Source organism: Myiozetetes cayanensis, unplaced genomic scaffold, assembly GCF_022539395.1.
Source record: "Myiozetetes cayanensis isolate MyiCay16 unplaced genomic scaffold, myiCay2020 scf1, whole genome shotgun sequence".
Classification (NCBI taxonomy): Eukaryota; Metazoa; Chordata; class Aves; order Passeriformes; family Tyrannidae; genus Myiozetetes; species Myiozetetes cayanensis.
In genome coordinates, this window is record NW_026086604.1 from 91045761 (window position 1) to 91060124 (window position 14364).

The 14364-nt window shown below is 38.1% G+C and overlaps 1 protein-coding gene across 3 annotated transcripts in view; it reads left to right on the top strand.

Moving 5' to 3' along the window:
* The window catches only part of CDKAL1 (CDK5 regulatory subunit associated protein 1 like 1), a 407608-nt gene extending 393624 nt beyond the window's left edge, over window positions 1–13984 (top strand). For all 3 annotated transcript variants that reach the window (XM_050328712.1, XM_050328692.1, XM_050328703.1), the window contains one exon: window positions 11608–13984. In XM_050328712.1, the coding sequence (XP_050184669.1) occupies window positions 11608–11811 (204 nt within the window). In that variant the 3' untranslated portion in view covers window positions 11812–13984. The remainder of the gene's footprint in view (window positions 1–11607) is intronic.
* The last annotated feature ends 380 nt before the right edge of the window (window positions 13985–14364 follow it).

Consider the following 14364-nt stretch of genomic DNA (forward strand, 5'->3'; position numbering starts at 1 on the left):
GATTCTGTAGCATAATCAGATTTTGTCACAGAACCACAGGGGAAAGCCAGATGTACAGCTCTTAATAGCTGGAAAGGAATGAATTATACTTGGGAGAGTATCTCATATGATTAAAAAAACCTGTTGTAGTGCTGTTAAGCTGTAGTATGGAGACATGAAGCACTTTAAAATCCAAACCCATCGATTTGTTAGAAGACTACATTGAGCCCAAGAGTTATCCTGTGTGCTTGCATTTCTCACCCCTGTAGACACACCTCGTATATGTTTGCCATTTTCGGGTTGCCTTCTCTTTTATTTGTGATTTTCTCCATTTTTCTTAATTTTTTTTCTTGGTTTGTGTAACTGTTGTGTGTGATTTGGAGTTTTAGGAGTACCAACTGGTCAGCGGGGTGATGGCATAAAGCAGATTGTTGAGCCTGGGGTTCTGGCCTTCCCCTCAGCAGGAGCACTGATTTAGATTTGGGTGAGGTTTTCCTACCAGCCCTCGACATGACTCTTACTGGATTGTTCTCCCATTGTTGAACTAAGTGAGTAGGCTCAAATATTGCTAGGATGGGCAGAGATATTGAAATGGTGTGGAGTACACCACGTGCCCAGCAGTAAATTGATGTTAATAGTTGTATTCACCTAGAGACAAAAGCAACAACAAAACATCAAAGAAAGCTGTACTGAAATATTATGGGTTGTATTCTTACAAACCAGTAGCCTTTTATAAATAGAGAAAAGTTGAACACTACAGTGATACTAAAGACCTATAATATGTGGTAACAAGAAGAATGTAAGCATTCTGTTTCTCATGTACATGTGTGCGCAGATTATTTGGAGTGTTAACTGAATTACTCCGAACTAAGGAAATTCTAGAGTTTGAGTTCCTCATTTCCATGTAAATGCCAACTGTGCTATATTTCAGCCTTTAATTAGGTGCATATGCAGTATTATCTCACACATCAGCACACAAATTTGTTTCCCCTGTGCACAGAGCTGAGACTGTTAATTTCAAATCAGAATTGTTTAGGTTGGAAAAGACCTGTAAGATCATCAAGTCCAACCACTAAACCAGCACTGCCAAGTCCACCACTTCCCTGGGCAGCCCATTCCAATGCTTAACAACCTTTTTGGTAAAAAAAGATTCCTAACATCCAATTCAGTAAGGTACTGTTAGGTATTTTTCCTTTTCATTGTTTTTCATGTAATGACAGTGTTACTTGCCACGTGCTGTTTAAACCTTACTTTCAAGGGAATCACTGATTTCTTTCTAACCTTTCCTAGGACCCCCATAACTAAATTTCTGAGTGCTTCAGAAACAGTAATAAGTTTATGTTTATTATCCTCCTGAAATGCAGTTTTTTGTCTTCTCATTTGACGAGTGAGGATGAGGCAGATGTTCAAAGTGTTCGCTAGAAGGTTAGTCTAAAGAACAAATTTTATGGTGGTCAGTTAAAGGTACCTGGGACTAGATATTTACAAATTATTAAAATTTTGTAGCATGTATTTAAGCGAGTTGCAGCAGTGACTGTTCAGCATTTAAGAGAAATGAACTCCAGGGGATGAAGTCTCAAAGAAACAGAGGAAATTAGTACTTTTTACTTCATGGCTAATTCCAGAGGAACTTATTTTCTCCTCATTAGCTAATCCTAGGAATTATCAGATACAGTCTGATAGAGCACTCCATGTAAAACCAGTGTGGGAGAAGACTGAGGTCCAGTGGGTACAAATTGCCAGTATTTGAGCATGACAGGACAAAAATTCGTGCACAGGCACTTCAGTCTTTTACAGCTACAGAAGTTGGTTGTCTAGTCAGACCACCCTCTGAATGATACAAATGCTCTCCTGAGGGTAGATATTCGTTACAGCCTGTAGATTGGATACTTACTGTTCTTTGATGTCTTAGACAGAGTGCCAAGGTGCTATCATGATTATCTAGCATAAAATACACAGCAAGCCAAGGAAGGTTTTTCTCATGTAATCTTTATTGTGGGGAAGGGCTGACGAATCATTTTTAGACTGGGGATAGAGAGACTGTGTTAGAGCAGTTAGGCTTGCTAATCACAGAAAGTAATGTTTGATGTTTCCATGAGAGAGTCCTCCATTAACTGCAGTTGAACTTGACTGAGTGTGAAATTAAAAAGGAGACTCAGATTTCCAGACACTCCCTTAGGTGCTCAAAACTATGCTAACTGGCAGTGTGGGAGACCTCCTAAAACAACTAAGGAAAGAGGCCATGACAATATGAAAAGAAAACCTTTGTATTATCACTGAACCCACAAAGTTGGTCAAGATCTCTGCACTTTATGAACTGTTAAATTTCAGGCTTACATGAAATGCTTCTTTTCACCAGGGTCTGATTCTGGCTGTGCTTGGTGAGCATCTGCAGTCCCAGGAACTGGAGCTGTTTAATACGAGGCAGAAAAATCTGTGAAAATGACTGTAAGAGAAATTGTCAGGAGATAACATTAAGGCATTGCCTAGCCTTAAGGAAATTATTTAGAACTAAAACTTAACAGAGATAAAAGGTTTTACGGGCTATCTTGGCTTCTGGTGGCAACTGGAATCTGAGACAGGAGTTGTAGAGGCCTGATTGCTTACCTATGCATTATGGCATTGGAGATACTTCAATCTTCTGTATTTGTTTCTCTGCCTATAAAACAAGGGAGGCATTTAGATCCCACAGATACCTACTGGTATGGAATTTGAAATTCTGGAACCTAGTATCATTTCAAAAGATATAAAATGCTCTTTTTTTAACCATGTTTATTGTCCATGAGGGCTGTATCCTTTGTCTCTGGCATTGTTATATAATATAAGTCTCTGTGAAAAATTCCATATTGATGTTTGGTGCTGTTGGAAGATGTGAAAACACCATAAATTCAGGATTATGACATACTCTGGGATTAGGGAGAAGGCTTTAGCCAAGAATATGTATATCAGTTTATTTTACTTTGCTCAATGTGAAAGATCTTTAAAAGCTTTTTCTTGATTTTGAGAGAGAATGTCCCTTGAGTAAAAGCAGTATTACTCATTTCACTGTTGTTATGTGAATATCATTCAGTTATATTGGTGGTTCTTGTGACATGAATATATATTTTCAGATCTAGCTATTCATTTTACTGGGGCACTCCTTCTGATTGAAACCTTTTGTGTCTTTGCCTGTAGCTACCGTTGACCTCCATATAATCGTCATTGTTATTTCAAGATTTAAAAGGGAAGCAAAAAGGTGATGGTCTCTGAAAGCTTGTGCTGTAAAAAATGTATATCATGTTTCATTTAATAATCTCATTTGTAGAACAGTCTTCGAACATTCACATACTGCTAGCCTTTTGTCATTCTTTCATCATCCAACAAAATAAACTGGGGAAATTTTTGTATTATAAACATAACCTTAAAATACTTATTAAAAAAACCCACCAATCAAAAAAACAACAAAAAAGTATCTGTGATCCTTTAAAGAAGGAGCAAGATGGAATCCTGTGGAATGACATCCAGTAAGGCAAGCCATGGTGTGCACACTGAGAAATTATATCTAGTGTTACTAAAACTAAATGTACATCCTGTAATTCACTGTAATGTATTTTCAAAGCCGTGAAGCCTGTACTGCTGATCTCTAGGAAACAGATTTGTCTGTTAGCCAGCTAATTACCAGATAAGTGCCCAGAGCAAATACCTGCCATCTCCTTCATAAAACTGTGCTGTGCACAGGGAGATAAATAGTGACAGAACCCCATCCTGAATTCGTCCACATTGTGCTGTTAGGTTAATTCTTTATTTCAAGTCAGTACTTGGATGACTGTGATTGTTGAATTGCAAACTTCTTCTGTTTAGAAGGTCTCTCAGTTCTGTTGTGGTTGCAAGTGCTGACTGGAATGCTGGCTTCCATGTCCCTTGTTTCCAGCAGAGTGATTGACACCCCCCACACCTTATTATGAAGAAAAAAAGAAAAAAAAAAGAGCTCAGAATCCAGACATCACACTATTTTTTTAAAAGTGTTGTGTCTGACTTTGAATGGCAAGTTATTTTGACAGTGCATTGCTTGTGTAGTGGAAGCATACTGAGTCACTAAGCTTAATAGCAGCATAAAATACAAATAAGTAAAAAAAAAAAGTGAACACTTGGCTGGAAGTATTTATAGGTAAATATAAAGAAACAGGCTAAAACAAGTGGGTATAATGAAAAACAGCACAAGACTGTGTTTTAAACATTTTGGAGGTGGTTTTTGGCTTGTGTTTTCTCGGTTGGTTGTTTTTCTTCTTATTGTTTCTTTTGTTAGTTGAGCTTTTTGGTTGTTTCACTCCTCCTAAAAGTGTACATCAAAAAGGAAGTAATTTAATAAGCTCCAGTTACTCTACCTTCTGTCTAGCTTCTAAGTGTTTTATGAATTTTGAGGGCTGATTGAGGGAATAATCCTTAAAGACTGTTTGGGTGAGGAAAGAGAAGTAGATAGGCAAAGGCCTACCCTTAGGTAAGAACATGGAAGAGAGCAGAGAGATATCTGCCAAGAAAAACACCCGTGGAGCCTTACAGTAATGGTGGGAATTTACAGAGAGAAATTTGAATTATTTTATACTCTTAAATAGGAATATTCAACTTTGAATTTAATGTTAATTTCAGGAGGAGGAAGTTTCGGATACATGTCTGTGTGACAGGGACAGAAAGTCACTGATATGACATGTCATTCCAAATTTGTGTTCTAGTGGCATCTCTGCCTCTGTGTATTAGGAGAGGCTGTATGGTCAGATGATATGAGAAGGGAGAAACAGAAGGAAAACAGGAGACAGAAGGGGTTGTAGTAGTGATCAAGGCAAAAGGTAGCTGAGTAATGAGAAAGGTGGGGTTTTTTTCTATGCTGATCAAAGGAATCAAACAGATCATGCAGGTGTTACTGGAAAAAAAAGATTTTGCTGACTTGCTATGCAGGTCAGAGGTAGGCCCTGGTTAAAGATGGTCTCCATAAGGGATGGCAACTGGAAGAAACTGTCATATATGATGCAGGTGAGCTTAAGGTCAATCAATCTCTATATCCTCCTATTATTAAATGTGTGGGTTGTTTGTATTTGACTATGGTCCAGCTGCTAGGAGTATTGCTGACCTGATTTGACTGATTTGACTGGGTCATTTGCAGTGATCTTGATGTAAATTAGGAATTGGTAGCCGGAATGAGTTTGACTTAGTATCACGGAGATGGTTAGGTCCTGGAGCACTTGGCCTGTGAGGAGAGGCTGAGGGACCAGGTTTGTTCAAGTCTGGAGAAGGGATGGCTTGAGGACACCCTGACAAGAGGCCAAGCAGTCCCTGTGGGAGGATTACTGAGAAGACCGAGCTTCACAGTGGCACATGTGGGAGGACGAGAGACTGGGCCTGAGTAGAAATGAGAGGTTCAGACTGGATATGAAGGGGAACATTTTCCCCGTGAAGACAGTGAAGCAGGGGAACAAAGACCCTGAGGGGTTGTGTAGTCTCCGTCCTTGGACATTTCCAACCCCAACTAATTAAATCCCTCAGCAAACTAGGCCATAGCTGACCCTTCTTTGAGCAGGAGGATGGACCAGATACAGTCTGAATTATCCCAGGATCATGTGAGAGGCACTAAGACTGTTTAAGTGACTACAACTATTTGCAAGATACTTTGCTTAATTTGTTTTATTGCTATAGCTTCAGTTTTAATGATTTGGGGTTTACAGATTAATAATTCTAATCATTGCTAAGACTCTGACCATTTACTGAGAAATTAATAATGAATCTATATATCCTTCAGCTCAGTTCTCTTCCCTCACATATATTAAATCATAGAGTCATACATCTCACACATACACAGACACACATGTATATATGCACACAAAAAGAAGAAACAATATGAAATTCCTTTGCAAAAGTGCTGGCTTATTTATTGTTCAAGGTTTCCCATTTCTTAAAATTGGTGTTGGGAATCAGTGAATTCCTAGGTATGGTTTACAGCTGATAACGTCTGACACAAGCATGCTTGTAGACAGCATTTTCTCTTAACGCATAGCACTGTGCATTGGAATACATGCTGGTAGGCATGCTTCTTGTAGGAATTACTGTGTTAATTCCATTAGGAAAAAAATACTTTCTATGCCATTTATTTTGTCAATTAAGGTCAGCATGCCACATCTGCAGAAGGCTGGTGGAATTTTTTAAGTAATAAATCAAAGGAGCTCTTTTAATACCTACAGAGCTAAATGCGTCTTCCGGAACTATTCAATAAAAGTCAGTTTACATATTTTTTGGTTATGTAATCTATGTGACCTTCAGTAACTGTTTGTTTTTTTAAATCTGAAAAATGCCTTCAAAGTGTAATAGCCCAGAATTTCAAATGGTGCAGCAGGATATGTAATGCATATTTTAACATGTTTTCTTTTAATTTGTCACACAGTCTTGTTGTGCATGATATATAAAAGTCCATATTTTTAAAGCCAGTAGTACAAGTGTGTAATGTACTTGGTTGGGCTAAAAAATTCAGAAGTTTAATTTATCTTGAGATATGCTCAGCCAAGGAGTTTTTCTCAGCAGTTAGCTAACACTTCAAGCTCTAACAGTGCCCCTGAGCCATAAAAGAAATTTACATGTAAGAAATGTTTTGAATCTATTAAAACCTCAGCTCAGAGCTAAAGAGTTTCTCTCATGTCTTTGTTGACTAACATGAAGTGAGATCTTACAAAAACCTAGCCTGTGATCGACAGATGCCAAGTCTTAGGTTTTGATGTGATTATATATTTCTTTCATGCATGGTGGTTTAGTTCTGGGACTGGAGTTTCAGAAAGACAGAAATCAATGGGTCTGTGGAAGAGTACACAAAATTTATTGCTCCTGGCAGTCGTCAAGGCAGAATTATTCAAAAAATAATCTGAAATGCATTTGATCATACACTAGAAGTTTAATAATTTATATTATACCTTATTAGCAAAGTCTTGTGTTTACTTTGTGACTGCCAAAACAAGATGAAAGGCTGCCTCCATGGAAATACAAGATGCTTAGCTCAAAGTGCCTGTCTTTGCGTTTCAGTTTCATGATTTCCCTTCCTCCCCTTATTTTGATTAATAGTCTATGGTGCGAAATCTTAAGAGTACCTTTTCCTTCCTTTTCAGTGGTCCTTTTTAGTGAGAGCAATGTTCCTTCTCAATAAGTCTACCAAAGATTTTATGGCCTATCTAGACTGAAACTAGTATAAACACATATTTTTGGAATTTCTTTACCTTAGGGTTTCCTCCAAATATTTTTTGGTTAAAAGAGGCTTTGAATTTAGTTCTAAATTCCACTGAACTGACTCATTATGATAATCTTCCTAAGTCTTGCAGCTACAAAAGTGTGATTTCTGAGCTCAGCTTAAAAAACTGTTGCACTCTGAGTAACGACCGTGTATGGTAAATATCACAGCTATATCAGTTCAGAATATAACAGAAATGATGTAAAGATTTCCTTGAAAAGCTAATGTACTGTAAATATTTTATCTAGAGGTACAAGTAAGGGCTGTTCAGCATTATTACTTCTATGAAGTGAGAGCATGTGGAGCGGACCAGTGTAAAAATATTAGTTCAAAAAATGAGTTCTTAGCCTCAACCCAAGTTTTTACACCAAAGGTTCATGAAAGAGTTCTAATAAACTTGGTTCTCTGCAGAAAACTACCCTCCTCACAAAACATGAAAGTTTTTATTCTGCAGGTGACTTGGATAGCTCTTCAAGGCACTGTATGTGGAAAGCTTTAGGGAAAAGAACAGGTATGAGAGGATCTCAGAATATAGCTCTACAGTATTGCAAACTCTGAAGGTCACATGATAGCCCAAATAATCTCTTGTAATTTGCCCTGTCTACCCTAGAAGGCTTAATTTTAGTTTTAGTTTCTGTAGCTTCATCCTTTCCCCTCCTTCTCTGTGTGTGCAGTGTACGCTACTGTATACTTCACCTGAAAACTAGTTCCTCAGACAGAGCCTGCAGAAGCCCTTTTGCCCAAATAAGATTATATATGTAGTGTTTTTGACTAATACGTCTGGTTATGTGATAATTGTGTGTTAGGAAGAACTGCTTGTATTTTTGGCAGGCCCTTCACTCTTGTCCAGACTGCAGTGAGGGCCACTCAGCCCTCAGTTCAGGAGTATGAGAGTGCATTAACATGGTCAGCTTAACAGATTCCTCTTCCCACTGAGAGTTTTGCTCCATGTCCTACAGAGCTGCACAGCAGACTATTAGGAAGAGGCATCCACCTGCAGGTGTCTCTGAGTGATTATCCTGGTTTTAAATGCTCTTGTATGAATCTCAGGACGGGGACAAAAGACTGCCATTTTCTAAAGGAACCCTTCGTTTGCCGGGAACCAGATGTACCCTTTTTTTACAAATACATGTTCTGTGACAATAATGAGGGAAATTTTCAAGGGAACCAGTGATATTACCCATGTGTCAGTGTTGCAAGTCAGAATTTTGGGCCATTCTAGCGAATAGTTTTTAGAAAATACAGATCAGATTAACGCATTCTTTACTTTTCCTGTAAGAAAGTATTTGGCGGGATCATCGGAAGCCATATGCATTATCAAACAGAAATGCAGTAGTGCTTTAAGTGGTAAGCTGTGAAGTGCATCTTTAAGAAAAGGGTCACTTCAGTTTGCAAATTGTGGGGGTTTTGTCCATATAAGAACACTTTAATCCATGAGAAAATTCGTAAAGAAATCAGATTAGCAAGATAATAGGAGTAGTATTTCATGTATACATCCACTGAAAGAAAAACTTCTGGTTTAAATTTTTTTATAATCTCATATAAGAGCTGAGATACTGTGAAAAACTAAAGTTTTGAGTGGTTTAGAAAATGTGACTACCAATAGAAACAAAAGAAAACAAAAGCATACTGAAATTGTGAGAACTGTACCTCTAACCAAGTTAGGTTTCGATATTAATTAAATACTGTGAGATAAAATCTCATCTACAGAAAGAAAATAAAAAATAGGGTTTAGTGTATCAGTATGATCATCTCATTTATGGTAAATATGATAAAGGAAAAAATTGTCTCACAGGTTTACTGGCTGACTTAGATGAAATGCTACTGGGACAACTGGTCATAGGGCCACTGGTGTTCACCACTACTGAAACTTTTTAAACCTTGCTAAAATCTGTCTTACCATTCTGTCCTATAAGCAGTATGCAGCACTACCTAATGCGTATGCATTGCATGTTGCAAAAGAGGCATAAGAAAACAATGTGGTAACAAATAAAGGCTGCATAGGCTATGCATGATCAAAATTATATCAGCAAGATGGGACTATTTGGTTTTACGCTGGAAAACAGAAAAGCTGTAAAACAGTAAAAGAAATGCCAGTTAAATCACTACTGAAAACTACAACACAGAAACATGAATGGGTGCATGAGACACTGATGTGTTTAACTGTTAGTGAAGAGGAAAAGAAAAGAAAAAATTTCAAAAACTCTCTCAAAACATTTTACAACTTGTAACTTGTGTTTGGGGAGTTTTGCTGGCTATCCCTAGTCTCGCAGATACAGGTAGGTAGGAACTGAAGCTGAGCATTGAGGAGAAAATTACATCATTTATGAAGTGCTGGCCATTTTTATCTGTTTGCTAAGGGATAGCATCTAGTCCTGTGCAACTAAATATTCAGGGCTTTTATCATGCGGTGTAGAAATATTTAATTAGGAGTTGGTAGTCTGATGGTTAGTTGGTAGTTGGTAGTCAGGCAAATTTTAAGCCATGAATCAGTGAAAAATAAAAATCACAAGAAATCAGGCTTTAGTTATAGTGATATTTTTACAGCCTTATTCATTCTTTTAAATCACTTTAGCCTTAATGTTAATGTACCAACAATACAGGTAAAAGCTGGTCATTATCATAAATTATGCTCTGTAGATCAGTAGAGATTTGTGAGACTTGCAAAGAGAAGAAAGGCTTTATAAATATCTAGAAAGAACATATTGCAAAGGAATTAATTTATAAAAATCCTGTACATTTTCCATTTTATTCTGGAGGCAGAGGTAAATCAGCTTTGATTTGGGAGGAAAAAATAACTGTGGCCAGGTAATAAAATTTCAGATGTCTTAGAAACTGATTGTAATTAATAACAGTATGAAGCAGTTTCCTAGTTTTTATGAAGGCAACATGTTCGTCACAATATAGACTGAAGTCCTGGAGTATTGTTCTTTCCGTGCCTCACGCTGCAAAGAACTACTACACCCCAATTTGCTTACCTATTACCTTTCCTCTGTTTACCCAGTTGATGGTGTTCTAGGTGCAGTATGTATGAGAAGTCATCCTCATTTCATAGTTCACTTGATCAGTAACCCTTCGCCTATGTGAATTGAGATCTAATTCAGCCATAACTCAGATGTTAGAATAGCACTTACCCCAGGCTGTCATTTGTCCCTTTGATGCTTACTTACCTAACCAGTAGTAATCATTATTTTCCTTCTACAATTATTATAATGGAGCTGATTGCAGAAATGGAAAACAGGAGGCAGTAACAGACAGTTTGAACTGTGTGTCACACTTTTGTGGGCAGGCACCTCTCTTGGAGCTTTGATATTTTTTTGAGTTTGCCCAGAAATATGTTTTGGTAAAAGAGGGAGCAGGCATCTGGTCTGTATTTTCATGTGGCCCTGGGTCTCTGACTTGTTTTATATGAAATGTGAAGTGGGGAGAGGGGGGGGATAAAAAGTCTTTTTAACTGGAAAATTCCAAGCCAATTAGAAATTCAGCTGAACTCAGTTGAATTCCTGAGAGATTATTGAAATAGAGGGAAGGAAACAGAAATTACCAACAGAAATACTGAACCTTACGATGCAGCATCATTACACCTTTGTTTAATTACACCTTTCCTGCTTTAAACGTCTTGCAAATGTCATCAGACTACAGTTGCAATGGATACTTTTACTTTTGAGTATCTACTATGCTAGCATGCTGAACTGAACAAGGTTGCAAGAGGGAAGAGCTTTTTATTGTTTTCACTTGGATTTTCTGCTGAAATAGTGACTCACTATCTGTAACATGCTGCAGTTAAAAGACCTCATATTCTTGAGGATCTTGGTGCTTGCAATCGGGTTGGGAGCAGTAATGGCAGGCACAGCAGGGAACTCAGATGCAATATGCTGAATGAGAAGGTGAGTGTTTTAGCACTCCTGAGGGTCAGGGGAAAGGAAAAGCCCTGTGGGAGGATTTTCAAGCACCACTGAGCTGGCACACCAGGAGACGATGATTGACTTTAGAAGAGCCCTGCTGTGCAAAGGATTGTAGTGTTTTGGTCCCCTTTATCACTGGTTAGACATTTCTTTTGAAGAAGCCAAAAATGAGAAAGTAGTGAGATAACGCAAACCAAAAAAAAAAAAGTAATTGTCAAACAACTCTCTTTGATGATATTGGGGTCTGGAGGTTTGTTTCTAACAGCTTAATTTATTTGGTGGTTAATTTCATTAGAAATATTGATTTTGTATGGCATTGATAAGATTTCTATGTGAAAAACTGATGACGACGCAGTGCAGGTTGAACTGTTATTTGTCTTGAAAAGGTATATTAATTTGAACCTCAGTTTAAAGAGGATGTTGTGTTCGGTATGTACAATCAGAAACACGTAACATGGTTTCAATTTTAATATTTCTTCACAGGAGTTCAGATGTGCACCACGGAATGGCACACACTGGAAAGCACACCCTTCTGCTGAGATCCCAGTGAAAACACCTCTCAGCTCGTGGATGGCTTTGCGGCTCCCATGGCAACAAGGAGGTGGACTGAAGATACTGTCTGCCAGCCTGGCTTTACTGGCAGTTCTTGTTATGTTTTACTACAGTGGAATGAAAACAGAACTGTGAACTGAATGAGACTTTTATGAAAACAATAAAACTGCTGTTTAAAATCTTCAAAGGAAACACTTTTACCAACAAATATTTTAGTTTCTTTTTTTTTTTTAAAGATAAATTTGGCAATAATTCATACCCACTCTATGCCTTTCCTGTCATTCAAAGGAGAAAATGTTATTAAGCTGTGGGGAGACCTATCTTGCCAAAACCTGAGATCCTTGTTTGGCAGAACAGTTTGTTGCATCTTCCCTTCTCTTTTTTATAAAATGATGCAAAGTTTGCATTGCATACTCTTTTCATAACTGCTGTATCAGATAAAATTGCATGAAGTTTATAAGAAATCTTTCCATTGAGTGATATTGGTAATCTTTTATGGTCAGAATATTTAAAGCTTTCTTAAATATTTTGCTTAATGCAGTGTGATGGTTTGATATGTGTCTTTTTACATGAGAATCAAACACTGCAAGGCCATTAAAGTTTGTCATTTGTTGCTATTTACTTTGCTGTCATGTCTGAAAGAATCTTGCCTGTCACCTTGCCTCTCTCAACTTCACACTGAATCACTAGGCTTTCTTAATACAATAAGAATTATTTTTACATAGAAATAGTTTTAAAGGTATTGGGTTTTTATGATTGAATGGGAATATGTGGAGTTCTATTAAAAGATGGATTTAATGCAGTCTATAGATTTAATACCATGCTCAGAGAAGGACATGTGAATCTCTATCAGCTGTGCGTTGAATCATGCTGTGTATATCACAATATTGCTGTATTAGTGGGGAAGCTGCATTGGGCACACTGGAAATTTCTAATTACTTTCTTCAAGCCATTTTTGTCATGACAGGATCTCCATGCATCTTGAGAGTGTGCTGGTCAGTCAGGGGCTGGACTCTGTGCCCAGTTCTTCCAGCAGCTAACTGCCTGATATTGTTCATCTGTTCATGCCTTGTCAGCTTTCTGAATCTTCATTCAATCTCCTACTTGCAAAAACTGTTTAAAATATTAAGAACAGGAACTCTAAGGTTTAGGGTTTTTTTGCTTTTGGGATGTTTGTGTGGTACCCAGATGGAGTGGAGCTGCCTACATGGCTGATGTGATTTAACCCCAGTAGGCAGCTAACACAGAGCCACCCACTCATTCTCCTCCCTGTGGAATTGGGGCAAGAATCAGAAGAGGAAAATTGATAAAACTTATGGGTTGAGATAAAGACACTTAAATAGGTAATGCAAAAGCTGCACAGGCATGCAAAGCAAACCAAGGAATTCAGTTAGTACTTCAGCAGGCAGGTGGACAGCCATTCCCAGGAAAGCAGGGCTCCGTCACATATAACAGTGACTCAGGAAGACAAACGCCATCACTCCAAATGTGTGCTCTCCTTCTTTTTCCCTTAAGTTTTTATTGGTGAGCATGATAACATATCATCTGGAATATCCCTTTGGTCAGTTGGGGTCAGCTGTCCTGGCTGTGTCCTCTCCCAGCTCCTTGCACATCCCCAGCCTCCTTGCTGGCAGGGCAGCGTGAGAAGCAGAAAAGGCCTTGACTCTGTGCAAGCGCTGCTCAGGAACAGCCAAAACGTCCCTGTGTTAGCAAATCTAAAACATAGCCCCAGAGCAGTGGCAATGAAGAAAATTAACTCTGTCCCAGCCAAAACCAGTGCACTGTCTCTACAGTGCAGACGAATAGTCCACTAGTAAGAATGCTTTGTGCTTTATAAGCTGGGCACGCGTAATGGTTGCAGGCAGTGAATCAGGAAGTTCCACCATGATGCTTTCGGTACAGCCTGTAAATTATAACAAACGATGTAACTGTCTTCAGGAAGTCAGGTATGTGATGACTGAAATATTATACTTCTTATTGCTACCACTGAAGGTCATGAGCCAAGACTCAAAATTCATGAGATTTTAAAAAATACAAACCAAACCATGCCCTTTATTTGCCTCCGTTTGGTTTGGGGTTTTTCCATGCTTTTCTTTACGATCAGGAGTATGTAACAATCAGTAATTTACATTTTTAACAAATCTGAGAAATTCGTACAAAAGGAATACGAGCTTGACTGAGGGAGTTGAAATTTTCAGGAAAGTACCACAGATTGCAAGATTCTCAGGAAAACTATGGATTGACAAAATCATTATGTCTGAGCCAAATTTTTGCATGTGATGGGAATAAACTATGCAGATATGTTCTATGCCTCTAGCATTCTCTCTGTCAGCTACTCTAGCTTATCTAATCGTAGCAATTACAGATTCATTGCATCAGCTATTACAGAGATTTACAGAGCTTGTGATTTAGATACTGTGTATTGTGTACTTTAATGGGACCAGCTTATTTCCTTAGAAAAAGTGCAATATACTGAAAGAGGCCAAAGAAGACTTTGTAAATGACATTGCCTACAATTGCCTGCAGATGCAGTATATTCATAAACTATCTTAATCTGACAAGTAGGAAGTGTTGTTTATTGAGTATTTTGTTATCTTCCTTTAGATTTTTGAGAGGGAGTTTTGACACTTTGTGTTGTAGAGCAGTAGTGTGTTTGGGGTTTTTTTTCTATTTATGTGCAATTAAAGC